This window comes from Gobius niger, assembly GCF_951799975.1.
Source record: "Gobius niger genome assembly, chromosome: 16".
Classification (NCBI taxonomy): Eukaryota; Metazoa; Chordata; class Actinopteri; order Gobiiformes; family Gobiidae; genus Gobius; species Gobius niger.
In genome coordinates this window covers 23,800,315-23,823,497 of record NC_136867.1, presented here as the reverse complement: position 1 = coordinate 23,823,497, position 23,183 = coordinate 23,800,315, and the positions used below count along the sequence as shown (strand labels likewise).

The 23,183-nt window shown below is 38.6% G+C and overlaps 1 protein-coding gene across 1 annotated transcript; it reads right to left on the bottom strand.

The window, feature by feature from the left end:
* Nucleotides 1–4,810: 4,810 nt before the first annotated feature.
* On the bottom strand, nucleotides 4,811–22,919 carry l2hgdh (L-2-hydroxyglutarate dehydrogenase). Its single transcript, XM_079573612.1, has 10 exons — nucleotides 22,710–22,919; nucleotides 13,405–13,520; nucleotides 11,115–11,266; nucleotides 10,905–11,036; nucleotides 9,400–9,562; nucleotides 7,614–7,648; nucleotides 7,257–7,424; nucleotides 7,005–7,162; nucleotides 5,719–5,850; nucleotides 4,811–5,148 (listed from the first exon to the last, which is right to left on the bottom strand). The coding sequence occupies exons 1-10, from the start codon at nucleotides 22,787–22,789 to the stop codon at nucleotides 4,953–4,955; spliced, it is 1,332 nt and encodes a 443-aa protein (XP_079429738.1). The 5' UTR covers nucleotides 22,790–22,919; the 3' UTR covers nucleotides 4,811–4,952.
* Nucleotides 22,920–23,183: the final 264 nt, after the last annotated feature.

The window sequence follows — 23,183 nt, the reverse complement described above, 5'->3', positions numbered from 1 at the left end:
AGCTTCATGACAAAGATAGGTGTATTATAAAAAATATTTTATAAAATGTATTAAGGAAACTTTATTGTTACGTTATGCTTAATATTCTTGATAAACCCCATATGGCTGATGATTCACATTTTGGTCTGGCCTTGAATGTATGAGATATTTATTTATTTATGTATTTATTTATTTACGACCATAACCCATGGTATGGAGCACAAGTTCACAAAACAGAACAAAGTAATAACAAATATCATTTTAACAGAAGAAGAACCTTTTTCAAAAAGGTACCAAATTTACTGATTACATTTTGACTTTGATTTTGCATAAGTGAAATAAATTTAAACATTGAAGGGTGTCTTACATAAAATCTGATATGAATAGATAAAAAAAATAAATGTGTAAAGACAGAATGGGTGAACTTATTAGCTCTTAGTTGTGCAGTTGGCTTTTGATTGTAAATGGGTATTGGGTAGGGCTGAAAGATATATCGTATCGATATCGAGATATGAACATTCAAGATATTACAATTGAAAAATAAAGATATTAACGATATGGATTTTCATCAATAAAACTGCACTCTTTTGTATTATGATTTTATTTTTCTGAAAAATGCTTGGGTTTCACCTAACCCATAGTTATATCGTATTGAGATATGAAATGTTGTCCATATCGTTCAGCCCTAGTATTGGATAAGGATATTTTTTTAATAATTTAGTTTATTGTAAGGGTGATGTGTATTTTAATTGTGGGTAAATATATTAATTTTGTAAATAAATTAATATATTTACAAAACTTGTGAAGTTTACTGAATACGATCAATTGTTTTGTTTTACAGCCTATGGTGAAAACCAACCTTGAAAACCATCCAGAAACACTATCCTGCAGCATCATAAAGGCCACTGATGGAAAGTAAAGGTGTCACATAACCACTCATAAGTCATTGAAAACTTAAGTTAGATAAAAAGTTCTTTAATGCACGTTTATGGTCTATATACGACGGACACCGGTAACAATAAACAATGTTACAAATTGTGAACAGCTGTGCATGTTTTGTACATAAAGCCAAACTTAGCCTGTGTGCTAACTAGCTAAATAAGGGCGTTCACTGTTGACTCGCCACATCTGAGTGAAAACGCGGGTTTGTCTGGTGAGGCTGTAAAACAAATAGTGTCTGGACTAATGTGAAAGAAACACTATGTTACAAAGCACTGACCTGATGCAAGTCCGTATTTCAACTTTTTACTAAATGTAAACAAACCTTCTTCTTCGGTGGAGTTCTCGGCAGCCTACGGTCAGTGCTCACTCAGTGCTGCCCCCTGCTGGGCCGCGAAGAGCTGCGTTTCTGTTGACAATGTTTCAAATGCTCGGTTTTAGATATTTTACCCCAACTTGTCACTTTGCTTCTTACGTTGGGCAAATCTTTGAGTACGTCATAATAATAATAATAATAATAATAATAATAATAATAATAATAATAATAATGATAATGATAATGATAATGATAATGATAATAATAATCATATTAATAATAATAAAATAAATAATAAAATAATAATAATAAAATAGTAATAAAATAAAAAAAAAATAAAAAAAATAGTAATAAATAATAATAAATAATAAATTAAAATAATAAAATAGTAATGAAAAAAATAATAGTAATAAAATAATAATAAAATAAATAATAAAATAATAATAATAATAAAATAGTAATAAAAAATAATATAATAATAATAAAATAATAATAATAATAAATTAAAATAATAAAATAGTAATTAAAATAATAAAAATAATGAAATAATAATAATAGTGTGACTGCATTGTTGTCATAGGCTGACTATTAACAGAAAACTAAATAAACTAACTAACTAAATCTAATCTCTTGGATCAGAGCAAATACAGCAAAACAAAGTAAAACAAATAACACAAATAGATTTATAGTTTTTCTATTCTTTATTTAAAAAAAACAATACAGTCACAATCTGTAGGTTTATCAGAAAATGTTTGCACAAAGCCTTTCAAAAATACTCTGTAAATCCCCAAATTTTTCTTTCCTCTCATCTATTATTATACATTTTACAAACTCATTAAGATAGACTTGTATCTTGTAGTTTTATCTGAAGAACTCCTCAAAATGGCGTGTAGCACTTCCACTAATTTTCCTGTCATTTATGGCACATAATCTGTGGGCATTGTTTTGTCAATTACTGTACATTCATTAGTCAATTGCTCAAACAAATTTGCCACTTAGTTTTATGGTTTAATTACTATAAAGTTAAGGTGCATTTATGTATTTCTAACATTGTTCAATATCTTTAAAGAAATACTTCACCTTAAATGTGCCGTTTGATACAACGTTACATACAAATGAAGATGGACATATATAATCATCTCACCATCACATAGCAAGTTAAATGGATTGATTCAAGCAATAATTTCCTAACATAGTATCTTTGTGCAAGTAATTTAATCTGAAATCACCACTGCAGCAGAATTAAAAGTCTTATAATAACCACATTACATACTGTATGTGGACTCATTGTGCGTTTCTCAAAGCGCAGACAAAAAAATGTTTAGCCTCGATCATTATGGGCAAAAAGTGAACTACAAACTGATATTAAAATTGTTGTCTGGATGCAATGAATCATGAATCATGTAAAACCTGCATAAAAAGATGATGAAAAGGCAGAAGGCTAAAGTCATCATTCTGGACTCAAGTTTCTCGTCCCAGATTGACTGCAGAAATAGCAGTCAAGTATCGATATAATCTGCAAAAATAAATATTATTTTGCCAGTATCGCTCACCTATATGAGTCCTTCAATTGAAGATATTTTAACTGCCTTGTGCTACAACCTCTAAAGGCTAATTGTGCATTTCCTCATGTAATACATGCAATCAACGTTTACAGCAACACTTACAAATACAGCTGTTCTGACCACACGAGAGGAGGCAGAAATGACAGACATGCAGAGACAGGTAGGAGATTTTACATGACTTTTTCAGCGTAAGTATCTTCAGCAACAACAGGGGCGCGTCTAAGGGGGGGGAAGTGGGAGCAGAGGCCACTCCACTCAAGTCAGTAACAACCTCAAAGCAATTTTACTTAGAATGCAATGCATTGCTAAAACATAAGCAAATATGGGGAAATTACAATGAATACACACAAATCTAGTGATTTAAGTTTTCCTGCAGGCCAAAACTTCAGTGTTCAATTCTCATATCAATAACAGCTTGAACTCTTAACACATTGAGTGCTGCTGTTTTGAGGATTTAGCTGTAGAGCGCCAACAATCCAGACCGTTTTTCATGATATTTGTAGCACCACAGCCTATTCTATGTTAAATATATATTATATATTCTACGTGCCTCGGTTCCTGGGAAATCTAAGCTAAATGTTGCCATCCCATTTTATACATGTCTTTGCACAAAGTACTTAAGCGCTTTCTTTTTATCATTAATGTCGGGAAATGGTTCACTGTAAATAACAATATATTTATTCATCGTTTGCAAATGTAATACATTGCTTTTTAATTAGATTTTATATATTGAAACCGGAAGCGCCATCACACGTGACTTGCGAAAGCTAGTTTAAGAAGGCTAGGCCCACAGCCTCAGGTTAGAAGCTGTGGCGCAGTCGTCGGGTCGTGGCCAAAGCCTTTTCACACCTGTGGGACGTGGGACCTATATTTACCTTTGTAATGTTTTGAGCTCAAAATAAACTTTGAAAAAGACATCCGATTCTACCTGGTCATTCCGAGGGGGCAACATAAACAGAGGCTAAGTTTGATCAAAATCACTGACTTTGCCTCTTCTGATTAACTCCTCTCTCCTCAATGCTCCTCTATCCTCTCTGGACAGACACTTGCGTTATGGGAAGAGGCAAATGCCGGAATATATTAGTTTCAAGTCAAGGACAACATTGTTGACACGTTTTGAAACACCACGTGTTACGGATCGCTTTTTATGACGTGTGTATTTAAACAGCCTGGATCGGATTGAAGACTTTATCTGGATGTTTCTCAGTCGTCCTTGGACTGATTTTGACCATTTAAAAACACAGAGAAATGTTAAAATCTCAACTGTGTCGATCTTTCCATGAGAAGCCGCTCTGCTTTGTCAAATGCGCTCCAGAGAAGTGTTGGTTTTACAGCTGTTCGTTACGCAACACCACACCCCCTCAGACTAAAAAAGAAACGCAATAATAATAATAAAAATAAAATGTCCAGATCTTGACTTTTTGAAGTCATTTATTTCACTTCTGTTCATAAAAGAGCTACCACAATCACACATAAGGTGCATTAGAGTGTCTAGTTTCGCAATTTAAACCTCCCCCCGTTTTTGGCACTCAATGTGTTAAGTGTCACTCCAATTGAAAAAGCTCAGACACGCCCCTTGCGTCACAAAAAAGTGGTTCCTTGTGCGATCAAGTTACGTTAGATAAGAGATAGTAAACCTTTTATTACACATAAAAATACCCCTAAAAATGTATTCTGTTCTGATGAGAAAATAAAATGATAAAAGGCAACATGTGTCAACTCATAGGCATGGACTTGAGTACAATTTCTCACTCATTTTCTTTCAAAGACCGACTTCATACATTAACAAAGCCCTAAAATAGCACCACAAGCCTCGACAGGAAGTGGCTTTAAACCATCCTAATATTTTTTAATGTCCTTTTTTTAATATGTAAAACAATCCCCTTCAGCTCTTCCTCAGCCAACTCAGCTAAAAATCAAAGCGCTATTCTGTGACTGACGCAGAATCACGAACAAGAGACAAATCTCTCCTTTATGGGACAATTAAGTGTACCTTCCCTAACCTTAGAAAGGAAAGAAAAAAGTTGAAACTGAAGAGAGAGAGGCAAGACTTAAAGGCGGCCCGTGAGACAAGTTCCGATAAATGTAAAAATGTTGCTTTAAGGCTTGTCCTGATGAGGTAGTTTCAACACTTGGATGTTTTCGATACTTTTCTACAGCGAGAAGCGGTTTTCCACCTCGTCCGCGATCATTTCACCGATGGAGAGGGAGGAGGTGGCAGCGGGAGACGGGGCATTTCTCACGTGAAGGACCCGGCTGCCCACGTCCCCGACTCCTCCGTCGAACACAAAATCATCCACCAGGTTCCCCCCGCGATCCAAGGCCTGGGCACGCACCCCCGCGGGACCCCTGCAGGAGAGAGAGGGGAGTTACCACTGGAGAAGACTATTTACTGCAGCAGAAAATTAACTACAAACCTAGACACGTGCATAAATATGAGCAGCACGAGAAAGTACTTCTATGTGCTGCTCATATTCATATCTAAGTGCACTTCACTACTTATTTGTGTCACTGTGTGGTTAAGCTGTATGTTAGATCTGGGATGTTCGGTGAAAATAGTTATAGGCACAGCTTTATAATAGTTGTAACTAGAAATTTCGAGAACTAGAAAATTCTCTGCACAAGTTAGTTATAATCTATACAGTACAGGAGATGCTGTAATTTGAGAGGAGTGGAAAAACTAGTTCTGAAGTAAATACAGACAATGATAAGCAATGTAATGCATGTAACAGCATGAAGAAACGCTTCTGCCATAATGAATAAGTGCTACTAGTAGATTTTCATAACCGTTTTAAAGAGTACATAATTAAACAGTGAAGTAAGTCCCTTTTACATTGTTCAGCTACGTATAATTTTCTGTGTGCAACCACCACGTATTTTAAACAGCAAGCATGTCTTGTATAACTGTGAGGGCGTCACCTGAGCACGTCGCTGACAGACAGTTCAGGGATGTATTTCTGCAGGATCTTCACTTGTGCGGCGATGTTAATGCCTCGGTACATCTCTCCCAAACCGTACGTGATGTTCTTCAAGATCAGCTTCTGAAGACCTCTGTCAAAGCAAAGGGAAGGGAACCTTATTTGTATAGCGCTTTTCATATGACACAAGTCACACCCAAAGCGCTTTACACATGAAAGGGAGGACGGTTCATTCCAATGGGCGAGGAACATGCTTCTCTATGGTCCTTATGGCGGGGAGCTGACATTGCTGTAATAGCACCCCCTGGTGGCCAGGGGTGACTCCAAGAGACACTTGAAGCATTGATTCTAATGAGACAAGAACAGCTTAAAAGCCTGGCTCCAAAGAGTTTTTCTTTTTATAAAAATCACTTAAAACTTTTTGGTTTTAATGTGACAACGCTGGGGGAGGTGAAATATTTTTAACCATGCTCCTTTTTGTTGATCAGCCCGAAATTTGGAAGCATTTTCAGTGCATTGACTGGCTCCAGAGCCTGTCAATCAAGCTCTGGCGCTCTGTGGAGGCTCCGCCGCTGCTCGAGTGCAGGGCTTCCCGCCTTTTTGCCATTTTAAGGAACAGGCTGCGTAGGAGTAGACAGAGCGGCCATTAAGGCTCACACAGGACTCGGTACCTTTTCTATGAATGGGGCTGAATAGGTATTATTTAATCTATCTCTAATTATTATATATATGGTTCAGTCACTCCATGCTGATGGCGGTAAGCTACATTTAAGCTACATTTGTAGCCACAGTTTCCCCTGGGGCAGACTGACAAAACGAGGCTGCTCACATCTGCGGCAACGGTCCCTCCAACCACTCACACATGGGCACTGGGTGAAGCGTCTTTCCCAAGGACACAACGACAGTCTGCACCTGCAGGAGCCGGGATTCGAACCCCTGACCTTCCGATCATGAGACGACCCGCTCTACCATCTGCTCCACTGTCGCCCCTTAATCCCAGAGCATTTTTATTTGTGAGTGATGTTCGAGTAACTTTTCTGATGGATCGTGATGGAAAAAGTGATTTCCGATATGACTTTTATTTCTAATAAATCAATCCTCATGATAATTTAATACAGAGAAAGCTGTGTTTAAACTAAGCAGCAAAACTACTGTTAATAATTAAAGGGAAACCTTGGACAAGAACTAACAATCGTAAAGGAAAGTAAAGCAGAGAGGGAAGATTAATCTGTGACACGTCAGACACGGTCAGGCCACAACACACCACAGGGCAGTGGACAATTATACCTGAACGACAGCGCGTCCACCATGTCTCTGGCGTTGAAGTCGAACAGTTTGTATCCCTCTCGTTTAAAAGCAAGAACCGCGTTTGGTCCGAGCCAGACGCTTCCGTCCATCCGCGGAGTGAAGTGGACGCCCAGGAACGGAAACCGGGGATCAGGGACCTATAATGTTTAAGCAAAGCACATACAGCACAAGCGTGAGGAGAATATTTAACTTTTATGTTTTCTTCATGGTTTACAGGTTGTAAAATCTCACTGGGTAGATGTTGCCTTTGACCAGGTAGTGCTTCTCGGGCTTCAGGACGAGGTAGTCTCCTCTGAACGGGACGATCCTCGGCTCTCTGCTGCAGCCGGAGATCTGAGACAGTCGGTCCGAGTACAGGCCCCCGCAGGTGAGCACGAACTTGCAGCGCACCTCCTCTCCCTACAGGGAAATAATAAGCAACAAGTAACACTAAAGCCCCTTCCAAATTCTTCCCCAAACGCTTAATACATTTACAGTATTAGTTGAATCACTCGTCTATCAAGTCGCATTTGCGGATGTATTTTCTTTTTGTCAGACTAAACCGAACCAGGAACCAAATTAACCTCTTTTGAATGACTTATTACTTACCTTTGTGTCTTTAATCACAATGGGATAGTCCATTCCTACAAGATAAAGGCAAAAACATAAATCAAAAGTGCCAAAATGTCCACACAACAGCAGTTTTAATTTTCATAATTCAATTTTCAACATATTCATATGCAGTTTTTCTGTAGTTTTAGTCTAGTTTTAGTTGAGAAAAATTCCATGTGAATTTAATCAACAAAATCTAAAAATAATATGATCATCTCTATATCATTGTATTAATATATTTAAATATTATTCTCTGATAGATAAAAGGTATTGGCTTGATATTCGGGGCGACGGTGGAGCAGATGGTAGAGCGGGTCGTCTCATGATCGGAAGGTCGGGGGTTCGAATCCCACCTCCTGAAAGTGCACACTGTCGTTGTGGCCTTGGGCAAGACACTTCACCCACATTGCCCCAGTGTCTGTGTACATTGGTGTATGAATGAGAGTATGAATGGTTGAGTGGATCCTTACTGTAAAGCGCTTTGAGTGCCTAATGTAGGTGGAAAAGCGCTATATGTAGAGACCATTTACTATATGACTATACGGAGTTTAAAAATGTCAATATTATGTATTTTCATCCTCTACATGTTCCAGTAATGGATGGAATGAGCCCAGACCTGTTCACCATAACTGCCTCAAATCCTGTCACTCAGAAAGTTGTTGCTTTGGGTCCGAATTCTCATCATGCACGAGCTTAAAGGAATAGGCCACCGTTTTTACATAACAAAATATGTTCTTACCTCACTTTAGTCGAGTTAATATATCCCCGTCTGGTTTTTGTCCGCGCGCTCTGTCACGCAAACTGAGCACATACGCAGCCTCTCCCACATGTCACATAGCTCCGAAAAAGCTCACGATAGAAGCTACCAAGCTCTTCCACGTGTTCCCTATTTAAATAAAGTTACGTGAAGTGTTTTCATGCGAAGTATATTTACACAGAAAAGGTAAAATGTCGATTTTATAAGCAAATAAAAAGGGGGACTATATTGTGAGGCGTAATGATACGAGGAGCAAAACGTCCGCGCAGTAACTTCTAAAGGTTATTGACGGAAGTGAGCGGGGGAAGTCTTTAGGAGTTACTACGCGGACACTGTGCTCCTCGTATCATTACGCCTCACAATATAGTCCCCCTTTTTTATTTGCTTATAAAATCGACATGTTACATTTCTGTGTAAATATACTTTGCATGAAAACACTTCACGTAACTTTATTTAAATAGGGAACACGTGGAAGAGCTTGGTAGCTTCTATCGTGAGCTTTTTCGGAGCTATGTGACATGTGGGAGAGGCTGCGTATGTGCTCCGTTTGTGTGACAGAGCGCGCGGACAAAAACCAGACGGGGATATATTAACACGTCTAAAGTGAGGTAAGAACATATTTTGTTATGTAAAAACGGTGGCCTATTCCTTTAATATAGAAGGTGCAGTTACCCGTATGACCTGAGGTGGCAGTAGTGAGTATAAAATGACCAACTTGCATTTGGCCCCTTTAATTTACATTTTCTTGGAATAAACCTATTTATTTTAGGGTACTCACCAGCAAAAGAATGTAAAATCTGCATACAAGTAATAAAGTAATAAAAATCTGTTTTTTGACCTAATAATATGATGGAAAAAGGAGGTTCAATCTTGCCTAGGGCACCAAATCCTTCCACTAAAAATTCTTCCACGTGAAAAATGATCTGGAAATTTTAGTCATAGTGTTTTTCTCATGAACTGCTTTAAATTTTGCTGCATCCAATTTTAGTCACAAAAACATACTTTTGATTAAAATTAGTCTCTCACCCTCCGCAGTTCCCGCCGGGCTCTCCGTTGCCATGGAGATATCATTCACCTCAAAATCTGTGACCACTCGCCCGCCCGCCTCCTCGAAGTCCTGCCCGTAACTGAGCGAAATCATCCTCCAGTCGACGATCCCGGTGTACGGGGAGTCTATGGCCATGATGCCCTGGAGGGGAAGCATATTTTAATCCAAAACGAAAGAAAATCAGACAAATATGGTTAATAACTGTCCCCTGTTTGTTCCAGTGGTTCTCAACTAGAGAGTCGGGGCCTGAAAGTGGGTCATTGAACTATTTTCAGTGGGGTTAGCCTTTGCAAAAAATGACTAATGATGGATTTGTCAAAAGGTTTCTGATAGTCACCAGTAGAGGGCGCTGTTTCCATGGATACAGTATGAGAAGCTGCCATAGCGGGACACAACTAACGCTACTTTTTCAACTTTAACACCACTACATTATTAACAAATGCAGAGTTATGGCTGTTTTTTTTCCTGGCAAATAAAGATACAGAGACATTTATTGCTGCAAAGTGTTTCAACTGCCCATAAATATAAATAAATACACAAACAACGGAGAATGCTAACCATGATGCTAACGTTAGCTTCAGGCAACATGCTAACCATTAGCTTCTACACATTTTCTAATGTAAGGATAAGACAAAACATTCATATGGACTTGGTTTTAACGTCTTAAACCCCACCTGAACCGAGCACATTTTCTCTAGGTTGGTTTTACTCAAATCTATAAAGTTTCTTGAAAAAACTAGCAACAAAAATGTGACGAAAAAGTAACAAAAACATCACAGAAAAGTGACAAAAAATGATTATTAAAATGGTGATGAAAAAGTAACAAAAATGTGACGAAAAAGTGACGAAGACATGACAAAAGAGCGACCGAAAAGTGATGAAAATGTGACAAAAAAGTAACAAAAATGTGACAAGAAAAATCAACAAAAATGCCACAAAAAACAACAGAAATATGGCAACAAAGTGAGAAAAAAAGCATTGAAAAGAAATATCAAAAAAGTGACAGCAAGGCGACAAAAACGCAAGGAAAATGATCTGTATACATTATTTTAGGTCTTAGCTTTCAAATGAGACGTTACTCTGGCCTATAGGCTGTAAGCTTTTAAATTTGAGTAAAGCTGAACTGGAGAAAATGCAATTGGTTAAGGCGAGGGTTAAGGGCTTGACTCAAGCTAAATATGCTTATACCAGAAAACAACTAAAAATAGTGAAAGATTTCCACAGGTTTTCCTCCCTTTTGGCTAAGTCACATCAACATTATCTATTTTTATTCATGTTTTAGAGATTATTTCATTCATTGAGTCATTATATTACTGTACCATGCAATTTTTCATTGTACAGTAATTTTCCATGACTTATTGTAAGCAAATGTTTACACCCATTTTAGTCAGAACTTTGTATCTATTTTAGCCTCAGTTTTTTCTGTTTTGAGCATGACCGACTTGGAAGGGTCAAATGTTCATGAAAACAAAAAGAGTCTGACCCGACAGTACGGCTCTCGCTCCCTGATGCCTTTAGCGTCGACTATACTGAGGTCCCGCACGTTGTTCTTCTGGCCTCGTTCATATAAAGCTTTTAATCTGGGAATCTCCTCCTGCTCCACCGCGACGATGAGCTGCAACAAAACACAGCATGTAAGAAATATTATAAATATCATTGAAACACTCCCATAAGCTGTTAAGTGTGCACTGACCTTCCCACACTGGTTGTAGGGGAGCCCTTTCTTCTGGCAGTACTCGTAGGCCAGAGTCGCTCCTCGGACGCAGAGCCGGGCCTTGAGTGAACCGGGGGTGTAGTAGATCCCGCTGTGGATCACGCCGCTGTTGTGGCCGCTCTGATGCACCGCTGAGGGAGACAAACATTTTAACAACCCTTCACTGTCACGATAACAAATTTAATGTTCGATATATCGAGGCAGGAAAGTATCGCGATAAACGATATTATTGACTCTAACGATACTAGACACTGTAAAAATCTCATCACATCCTAATCACAAATCACATCCTAGAATAGCACACAAGCTGCAAAAAACATGAAATATAATGAAACTTCTTTGCTTCTGTTAAAAATCTAAGTTTTACAAAGAAAGAATGGGGGGAAATGCTAATAAATGAACAGACGATAAAGATCGAGCCCAAAAAAGTATGGTTTATCTGTTTTTTATTAAACGATAAGTCGGGATATAGTATTTATTGTGACAGCCCTATAGCTGCACAATATATCGGCAAAGTATCACAATATTAGGTGACGTGACACAGTATCCGTGTCGCTAGAAGCTGCAATATGTCGCATAATAATCGCTTAATTATCTTTACCAGCAGCTTACACAAAAAGAAAACACATAGTAGCTTAAAAATGTTCCAAAGTTCAGCTTTAGTAACGATTTTCCTAATTTTGTTCAACTGTAGTCTTGTTTTGGTCTTGATTTAGTCTTTTCAATGGAATATACTGTGTTGAAACGGTTTAGTAAAATATCTAGCACTAATATCGTTGTTGCAGTTATTGAATTTGCATTTTTTTTTCTCATATCGTACCGCCCTAGATCTCCAAAAACTTGGAGCTTAATCCAAATGTCTACCTCAGCTTGGATTTAAAGACGATGTAGTGCATTTTCAGAAGAGGCAGCTCTGACTTTCACCACCAAGTACTTCCTCATAAAATATTGTAGTAACTTCCAAACCTTCAAAGTCCAGGGTGGCCTAGATCTGGAACAAATCAAGACCAAACTGACCAAAAACTGATCTAAATTGTGTCTAAACTGGTGTAAACCATGTCTAATTGTAGAACTAAAGCATAAATGTAATGACCCCAACTTAAAGGGACTATACAGAGTTTAAAAATGTTAAAACAAAGGACTTTCCTCCCCCTACATGTTCCAGCAATGTCCTAATGTGTAGAATGAGCTCCTCTGAGATCTACACTGCAAAAAGTAAATAACTAGATCAGTATAAACATCTCAATTTGAGCATAATGATCAACATTTTAGTTGTTTTGACTAGTTAAGAAGTTCTTGGGCATTTGTCCTAGATTATTTCACTTGTTCTGAGATGTTTCTGACTCGTTTCGATACATTTCGTCCTTATTTCAGGTCATTTTCTTTGCCAATGGGGTAAGAAAATAGGTCTTATCTCATTGGCAATTTTACTTTCTTATTTCAAGCGAGATTTACCCTAGAACTGGTCTGAAATGTCCTCAAACAAGCAAAGTAAACTCGGTCCGATCAGGAAAAGTGTCTAAATGAGTGAATACCGCTCAAAACAAGATACATTTCCTCAATTCAAGTCATTTAAGCCCATGCTTGATATTTACTTTTTGCAGAGTATTTACCACAACTGCCTCTAAAATCCTGCACTGTCACGCAAGAAGTTGTCCTGCATGAGCTTAATATAGAACCTGCAGTTACGCATAAGACCTGAGGTGGCAGTAGTGAGCATAAAATGACCAACTTGTATCTAGTCTCTTGAAAGTAAAATTGTTGGTGACTCTGAGCCCCGCCAGAAGTTGCCTCTAAAGTACATGTACCACAGCTTGATGTGCTCTGTAACAAAGTTTACTACAGTACTGTACTTGAGTAGAGTTTTTGAGGATCAACACTTTACCCGAGTTGTATTTTTATTGAGAATTTTCAACTTTTACGTCACAACATTTGAAATATACTCTACTACATGTGTGAAAATTCTCCCAAGTAAAAAGCACATTTGTCTATGTGTCGTGTTTATTTCAACAGCCTAATTATGTCCACTCTACTCTACTTATACTGGAGTAATATTTGACCGGTAGTATCTGCACTGAAATCAACCCATCTGTCTTCTATAACGACCAGCCAGAGTTCTTGGACTGAACCAAACGAATAAATTTCATTCTCTGGGACAAGGACAAACTTTAATTATAACCACACTCTCATAAATCTAAAGTGTTTATCCATTTTTCTCACAAGCATCTCTCTCCCTCTCCTTTATCTGTTCTTGTCTCCTTTCTCTCACCGAGCTCCTTCTCCTTCTCCACCAGGATGAAGCTGAGACTCGGGTGTCGCAGGATCAGCTCTCGGGCCGTGGCCAAACCGACGATGCCTCCGCCCACAACGGCCACATCGTAGGTGCTGGAAAACACACACACGAGAGAGCGTTAATATGAACCTAAAGATTTCTGCCAGTGAAGCTCTGTAAACAAACACCCATCACACATCACGTTGTATCTATTTCCTACAATAAACTGGGTCTTGTTCAAACCTGCACAGCCAGTCTCTCGCTTAAATCTGGATATGATTGTTAAAAAGAACACCCTGTATTTGCCCAGAGGAACAAACAGTACGGATAAAGGCAGGTCCATGTGAAACCGTTTTTCCCTCAGATACAAAGGACAATGGGAAAAAAACAAGGCTGTAAACACTGAAGTGACTTGAGAAAGAGTGTCTGTGGGGAAAAGTAAAGCTTGAGATGCAAACTGTAAATACTAAAACTATGAGGAGGAGCATAATGTCGCACACTCACTCCATGGATAAATTGTATAGACTTTTGGCTGATTCTAAATGTCTGATTAATACAAGATCTTAATGAGAAATGAATGCAACACTGAAGCTTTTGACATTTAGAGGCTTATTGAAACAAAATCACAGCAAATTCTTGTGGTAACTATTGATTTATTCGATCCTCACAGGCAAGACTGTTATAGCGTTTCCACTATCATATAAAAATGTTTGTGATGATCAATCCAACTCCAGAAGTGCATTATGGAGGTCAGTGGTCCAATGTCCAATAACTGCCCATGACTTTTGGAGCTCAATATGACAGAGTTTCCACATTATTTACAAAGTGAGCATAACAAAAGTCCAAAAGGAGTTCTCCAAAACCAGCCGCACTATTGGATCATCAAGGCTACAAGTAAAGGCAATGTTTTCAATAAACAAAATATCCACCGTTCCAGTCATGTGACTTTTGTTGTTATGGTGGCCATTTTGAATACCAAAGTATAATTATGCAGTACTACAACATGTAACAATATCTCCACTCAGGATATAAAAGAAAGACAACTGATTCATTGACAGGGGCATTTTTATGTACATTTTCATGGCCCCAGAGACGGATGTTTATGTGAAGAAACCAGTGAGTCACTGTTTAAGATGCTAGCATCAATCCAGTGCTACCGGTTAGCATTTAGCTTCAACAGCTCAGCAAGAGAAAGCCCTGAACTCCAAACATCTAGCCTTGGCTACAACATGCTGTTACTGTAGTATTTTGATGTGAGCCACACATGTGTTTATCGTGTTGAAGCCACTGACAGTTGATTGAATAAACTGTCAATGATTGAAGCTAAATGCTAACCGGTAGCAGGCTAACGTCTTGAGTAGCTTAAACACTGACTCTGTTGACATGACAAACTGTAAAAATCACAAAGAAAGGTTTTCTGTTTCCTCTGTGATGTGTTAGTTTTGTCTTCAGAGTGAAGCAGATCTTTAGTAAATCCTGCTGTAGCTTCACAGACAGAGCTGCTGCGTCTGAACCACATTTACTACTTAAATCACATAAACGTGCGTCTCTGGGGCCGTGTTTTTATCTTCTTGAGCAATGATTACGAGTTAATAAAAATGCCCCTGTCAATCAGTCGACTTTCATTTTCATCCTGAGTATAGATATTGCTACATGTTGAACTAGTACTGCATAATTCTACTTCAGTATTCAAAACGGCCGCCGGAACTATACGTGATGTCATTGGAAAAGCATGTATTGACAAAAATGAATATGATTAGACGTACACAACACTCCAAGGCCAGGAGCCTCCCACATAACACGATGCATGACCTGCCTCAACCTACCCCTCCCTCTGTCCGCCTCACTCACTGACTCTACCTTTACCCACCTCCCCTCCCTCTAGCACCAAACCTCACATCCTCATGAAGACTGTTCAAGATTTTAGCTGCATGAAACTGAAGCGCAGCCTCACCGTGTTTAGTCCTGACTCTGGGAACCACCAGGAGACCCCTCCCTGAAGTTCTCAGGGCCCGAGATGGTTCATACAGCTGTAACTGTTTCCTAGTAAAATTCCTCGTTGTAATTGTGATCCTGTTCATGACAATGGCAATAAAACCTATTCTGATTCTGATAATTCCATATTTTTGGGGACTTGACTCTAAAGCCTTGACTCTAAAGCCTTGACTCTAAAGCATGTGATGTCATCTGAAAATTGAGTGACTATCACTGCAATGTTATTCTTGTGTTATTCTTTGAATGATAAAAAACTTCCTGCTCTGTTTCATTGCATTAATGTTCGGTGCAGCCCTATGAGGCAACTCCTGTTGTGATGCTGGGCTATACAAAACCATTGATATGTATGCATGGATGGATGGATGGATGGACGGATATGGATGGATAAACCTCTACTCTGTTCAGAAAGATGGTCTACACACTTTTGGATAAGGACAATTTATCAACGCATTCTGCCGCCCTAATTTTAGCCTGAACATGTCAATGTCAACTTTATTTACATATCACATTTAAAATCAGCTACTTCAGCCCAAAGTGCTGTGCAACAAACAATATAAAGTGCTATTAATGAGTATAAGCAGTTTGAAACAAGTCTTCATTTAAAAAAAATATATAAATGAATTGAAGTTGCAGTTCTGTATTTTGTGTTTTGCACTGGGCAGAGGACAATCCGCCTCTCCTCTTCAAGGCTTCCTCAGTCTCTTGTATCAAAGCTGCTTTTAATTGAAAACAGACTGAACAAATGAAGAGGCGAAACATCATCTACTCAAAAAAAAAAAGTTCAGGTAACGACTTTGAAAATGACCACTACTATGGAAGACTCTCAGACAATCCTTGTGAAACTCCATGTTGGATATTTAGGTTTACATGGGCTTGTAAACAACGCAGAGAGAGAAAACCGCTGGCATCTCAGAGTCTGGTAATGAGGATCAGACAAACAGCCTGTGGCAGGAGGAGCGCGGTTCCCTGGTGAGGTTGCGTGCCACAGAGAAATACACTGCATTCTCCATAAACAGTGCGGACTATGAAATTTCACAAATGTGTCCCATAACAACCATTTTGCAACAAACATGGCAGTTCCTACGAGACTTTCAGCGGTTCCAGTCCAGTCGTAAATGCAAATCCTCCGATGCAAAGAACACAAAGCCAGTCCATGCATGAACTCATTAGGGAGGAACTTGTACAAACTTGTGCAGTAATACTTTCTTCAAGCAGACATTCGACTCTTTATAGGTCCGTTTTTTAGGCACAGGTTCATTAGCAAAACTTCCAACATGCTTCACTCACTGGAGAACTGAACTTTATGACACCCAACAGGTCAATAAAAGCCTTTTCTGTTACTATTCCCCTCAGGACATTCTCCATACAAGTAGTAGCAAGTCAAATGTAATGCTTTAGTCTGCTATGTTAATGTCCAAATACCATATTTTAATGCCACATGCGCAAGCAATCTGTGCACATTTCATTTCTTAAAGGGACTAGATGCCTTTTTATACTCACTACTGCCACCTCAGGTCTTACGTGTAACTGCAGCTTCTATATTAAGCTCGTGCATGAGGCAATTCGGACCCGAAGGAACAACTTTATTTTCGAGGCAGTTGTGGTGAACAGGTCTGGGCTCATTCTACACATTAGGACATTGTTGGAACATGAAGCTGGAGGAAAATACATAATTTTAACATTTGAAACTCCGTATAGTCCCTTTAAGAGCAGCGGTGTCCAAACTTTTTTTCATTGAGGGCCACATCTCGAAGTGTACGCTGTGTGCAGGGTCAAAGATCGGTGGTCAGTGCAGTGAAACATTCATCCAGGTGCATTTAAGAGAGGTTCAAACCGTGCCCCACATCTTTTTTTAGGCTTGGAGCCATAACATCAGCTCTGTCTCACAATAAAATGTTAGTTTTTGAGGTTTTAATTGTGTGGAATAATGAACATTGTCTGAGGGCCACGAAGGTTGATCTGGGGGCCGCATTTGGCTCCCGGGCCGCACTTTGGGTACCCCTGCTTAGGAGGAAGGAGGGGAAATGTATATCGTTAAAAGAAAACTGGAGGCAGTGGGAAAAATCTGTGCAGAACAGTTGTGTCTAATGTCAGTCTATTCTTTTCCATTTTTCCCCCCAAAATGTCCGGCCCTGTCATTACTTTTCCAAGAAATTTAGATTTGCTGCCACTTTAAATCCAATGCAGAGTTAACGTTTAAGAAATGTATTTTGCCTCAGTTAATGTTATGATTTTCAATGCTTTTTGCCCAAAGGAAACCCTGCCCTGGTATGGTAAAATAATAAATAAATAAATAAATCTGGCATTATCAGATTGATTATCAGAATGTCCAGTGGAAACATGAATGAAGATTACGTTAAAACTTAACTTTAAATTACAAATTCAGATTCTTTTCCAAAACCATTCACCCAGAGAAGAAAATCGAGAAGCTATTTAACTGGGCTGTAAAATAAACAGATGGAGCCAATTACATGTTCTCATTCAATTACGGGAATTTTTCTAACTAGATCCAATGATACAAAATGTTTTCCACATGGAACAAAAGCACAAAAACAATAATATTGCATTTCTCAATCAGTCACTAGTTATTCCCATAGAATTTTCCAAAGGGCTGTACAATGTAAGACAAGACAAAAGTCCAGGACACAGTTACTTACTTAGCTTTGTAATGTTTACATTGATCCAGGAAGTGATGTAACATAAAAAGCTACATTTTGCATAACCTGTTGTGCAGCCAGACGATACCAATAGGTCACAAGTTAAAACATTTCTTCATAATTCTTCTATGATTGACACTTACCACCAAACCAGTGGACATTTTATATATAGTCCAGACATGTGGACTCAACAAGAGGGAGTGACTCAATAACTTTTATCTAAACATTGACCAAGTGTCTAAACTTGGAACAATAACAAACTGGAAGCTAATCTGTGCATGAGGTATAAATGTGGATTCAGATAAGAGACACATAAAACATGAATGGGTGGAATAAAACCTTCATTATCAATTGCTGTGTATGTATAAACCTTAAATTACTTGACACAGCAACTTCTGCAGGGCTCTACAGTCTGAAATGGCAACTAGGGACTGTCTTTACTTAATTATAGTCACTGTGCACAGTCAGAAAATATCCAGAAGGTGTGATTAAGCCAGGGGCGGACTGGGACTGAAAAACAGCCCTGGACTCTGACCAGCCTGGCCCAAATTAGCGTAATTGTGACACTTCCACAAATACATATTTTAACCTCTTACCCCCCGCCTAAATCAAATGCATCCCTGTCCTCTTTTGACTGTGTAACACCTCATTTGAAAGCTAAGACCCACAAAACTGACCTTTTTCCTCGCATTGTTGCTGTGTTGTGTCACCTTTTGTATGTTTATTTTTTCTTTCCTTCTTTTTTTTCTTCATTTTTTCACGTTTTTGTTGAATTTTTGTTGAATTTTTGTTGATTTTTTGTCACATTTTTGTCACATTTTTGATGAATTTTTGTCGAATTTTTGTCAAATTTTTGTTGAATTTTTGTCACATTTTTGTTGAATTTTTGTTGAATTTTTGTCACATTTTTGTTGAATTTTTGTCACATTTTTGTTGAATTTTTGTCACATTTTTGTTGAATTTTTGTCACATTTTTGTCACATTTTGGTCACATTTTTATCACATTTCTATCACATTTTTGTCACTCTTTGGTTTAGTTTTTGTCACATTTTTGGTGTTTTTTCCCAAGAATCTTTTTTATGGCCAGTCCGCCCCTGGATTAAGCTGATTGTTGCTTCTGTCTGGGTGTGTGCTGACAATTTACAATATGATAAATGCACAAAGTTGCAGTTCTGTATTTTGTGTTTTGCACTGGGCAGAGGACAATCCGCCTCTCCTCTTCAAGGCTTCCTCAGTCTCTTGTATCAAAGCTGCTTTTAATTGAAAACAGACTGAACAAATGAAGAGGCGAAACATCATCTACTCAAAAAAAAAAAGTTCAGGTAACGACTTTGAAAATGACCACTACTATGGAAGACTCTCAGACAATCCTTGTGAAACTCCATGTTGGATATTTAGGTTTACATGGGCTTGTAAACAACGCAGAGAGAGAAAACCGCTGGCATCTCAGAGTCTGGTAATGAGGATCAGACAAACAGCCTGTGGCAGGAGGAGCGCGGTTCCCTGGTGAGGTTGCGTGCCACAGAGAAATACACTGCATTCTCCATAAACAGTGCGGACTATGAAATTTCACAAATGTGTCCCATAACAACCATTTTGCAACAAACATGGCAGTTCCTACGAGACTTTCAGCGGTTCCAGTCCAGTCGTAAATGCAAATCCTCCGATGCAAAGAACACAAAGCCAGTCCATGCATGAACTCATTAGGGAGGAACTTGTACAAACTTGTGCAGTAATACTTTCTTCAAGCAGACATTCGACTCTTTATAGGTCCGTTTTTTAGGCACAGGTTCATTAGCAAAACTTCCAACATGCTTCACTCACTGGAGAACTGAACTTTATGACACCCAACAGGTCAATAAAAGCCTTTTCTGTTACTATTCCCCTCAGGACATTCTCCATACAAGTAGTAGCAAGTCAAATGTAATGCTTTAGTCTGCTATGTTAATGTCCAAATACCATATTTTAATGCCACATGCGCAAGCAATCTGTGCACATTTCATTTCTTAAAGGGACTAGATGCCTTTTTATACTCACTACTGCCACCTCAGGTCTTACGTGTAACTGCAGCTTCTATATTAAGCTCGTGCATGAGGCAATTCGGACCCGAAGGAACAACTTTATTTTCGAGGCAGTTGTGGTGAACAGGTCTGGGCTCATTCTACACATTAGGACATTGTTGGAACATGAAGCTGGAGGAAAATACATAATTTTAACATTTGAAACTCCGTATAGTCCCTTTAAGAGCAGCGGTGTCCAAACTTTTTTTCATTGAGGGCCACATCTCGAAGTGTACGCTGTGTGCAGGGTCAAAGATCGGTGGTCAGTGCAGTGAAACATTCATCCAGGTGCATTTAAGAGAGGTTCAAACCGTGCCCCACATCTTTTTTTAGGCTTGGAGCCATAACATCAGCTCTGTCTCACAATAAAATGTTAGTTTTTGAGGTTTTAATTGTGTGGAATAATGAACATTGTCTGAGGGCCACGAAGGTTGATCTGGGGGCCGCATTTGGCTCCCGGGCCGCACTTTGGGTACCCCTGCTTAGGAGGAAGGAGGGGAAATGTATATCGTTAAAAGAAAACTGGAGGCAGTGGGAAAAATCTGTGCAGAACAGTTGTGTCTAATGTCAGTCTATTCTTTTCCATTTTTCCCCCCAAAATGTCCGGCCCTGTCATTACTTTTCCAAGAAATTTAGATTTGCTGCCACTTTAAATCCAATGCAGAGTTAACGTTTAAGAAATGTATTTTGCCTCAGTTAATGTTATGATTTTCAATGCTTTTTGCCCAAAGGAAACCCTGCCCTGGTATGGTAAAATAATAAATAAATAAATAAATCTGGCATTATCAGATTGATTATCAGAATGTCCAGTGGAAATATGAATGAAGATTACGTTAAAACTTAACTTTAAATTACAAATTCAGATTCTTTTCCAAAACCATTCACCCAGAGAAGAAAATCGAGAAGCTATTTAACTGGGCTGTAAAATAAACAGATGGAGCCAATTACATGTTCTCATTCAATTACGGGAATTTTTCTAACTAGATCCAATGATACAAAATGTTTTCCACATGGAACAAAAGCACAAAAACAATAATATTGCATTTCTCAATCAGTCACTAGTTATTCCCATAGAATTTTCCAAAGGGCTGTACAATGTAAGACAAGACAAAAGTCCAGGACACAGTTACTTACTTAGCTTTGTAATGTTTACATTGATCCAGGAAGTGATGTAACATAAAAAGCTACATTTTGCATAACCTGTTGTGCAGCCAGACGATACCAATAGGTCACAAGTTAAAACATTTCTTCATAATTCTTCTATGATTGACACTTACCACCAAACCAGTGGACATTTTATATATAGTCCAGACATGTGGACTCAACAAGAGGGAGTGACTCAATAACTTTTATCTAAACATTGACCAAGTGTCTAAACTTGGAACAATAACAAACTGGAAGCTAATCTGTGCATGAGGTATAAATGTGGATTCAGATAAGAGACACATAAAACATGAATGGGTGGAATAAAACCTTCATTATCAATTGCTGTGTATGTATAAACCTTAAATTACTTGACACAGCAACTTCTGCAGGGCTCTACAGTCTGAAATGGCAACTAGGGACTGTCTTTACTTAATTATAGTCACTGTGCACAGTCAGAAAATATCCAGAAGGTGTGATTAAGCCAGGGGCGGACTGGGACTGAAAAACAGCCCTGGACTCTGACCAGCCTGGCCCAAATTAGCGTAATTGTGACACTTCCACAAATACATATTTTAACCTCTTACCCCCCGCCTAAATCAAATGCATCCCTGTCCTCTTTTGACTGTGTAACACCTCATTTGAAAGCTAAGACCCACAAAACTGACCTTTTTCCTCGCATTGTTGCTGTGTTGTGTCACCTTTTGTATGTTTATTTTTTCTTTCCTTCTTTTTTTTCTTCATTTTTTCACGTTTTTGTTGAATTTTTGTTGAATTTTTGTTGATTTTTTGTCACATTTTTGTCACATTTTTGATGAATTTTTGTCGAATTTTTGTCAAATTTTTGTTGAATTTTTGTCACATTTTTGTTGAATTTTTGTTGAATTTTTGTCACATTTTTGTTGAATTTTTGTCACATTTTTGTTGAATTTTTGTCACATTTTTGTTGAATTTTTGTCACATTTTTGTCACATTTTGGTCACATTTTTATCACATTTCTATCACATTTTTGTCACTCTTTGGTTTAGTTTTTGTCACATTTTTGGTGTTTTTTCCCAAGAATCTTTTTTATGGCCAGTCCGCCCCTGGATTAAGCTGATTGTTGCTTCTGTCTGGGTGTGTGCTGACAATTTACAATATGATAAATGCACAAAGCAGTATTTAATGTACAGACAACATGCAAATAAAGATGTGCCTTTGATCATTAAAACTGTCACCGCCCTCTGCAAGCTCCAAGCCAAGTTCTTACATCTCAAAAGCAAATAAAAATGCATGAGAGGAACAGGAACAGCACAATGAATGAAATAATCATCATGACCTCCCCCGATTCTTGTGCCAAGGTTTAAAATGTCCTAATCCGATTATTTACTTTCTCCCACAGCTTCTAATACACGTGTCTTTATGTCTCACAGTCGTGTTCTCGGTTCCCTCTTTATTATGTGTTTACCTGTTGTGCCTTCGCGCGTCCTTCAGCAGCTTCTTGGAGCAAACCGCCCTCAAACCAGCGCCGTTTAAAATCCGTATCATGTCGAAACTGTGTTAAAATCTCCTCAGACGTGTCTCCTCATTGTCCGACAGCCCCGCTCCTCCGCGCAGAGCTCTGTGGCTGTGTTTTTAGCGATCTGCCCGGTCTGTTGTCACACCTAGCTAAGTTCAGTGAGCGCTTCCGGGAAAGCCGAGACCGGACACGCCCCCTTTATTTAACCCCTTACGACCCGCCCGAACCGAGCGCGTTTTCTCCAGGTCGGCTTTGCCCAAATCTAAAGGGGAATTGACTGATGAGCAAGAGGGGCCTCATTTGGAAGCTAAGACCTACAAACCTACTTGCGTTTTTGGTGTTTTCTGTTGCTTTTTCATTGCTCTTTTGTTGCTTTTTTGTCATATTTTCGACACATTTTTGTACATTTTTTGTTGCTTTTTA

Bases quoted from the DNA above. Each gene is read 5' to 3' on its own strand.
- l2hgdh (XM_079573612.1), bottom strand. From the start codon at position 22,789: ATGATACGGATTTTAAACGGCGCTGGTTTGAGGGCGGTTTGCTCCAAG. The intron at 7,163-7,256 runs GTGAGATTTTAC...TAAACATTATAG, and splicing joins TCAAAGGCAACATCTACCCA to GTCCCTGATCCCCGGTTTCC. The intron at 5,851-7,004 runs GTATAATTGTCC...TTGCTTTGACAG, and splicing joins GTGGACGCGCTGTCGTTCAG to AGGTCTTCAGAAGCTGATCT.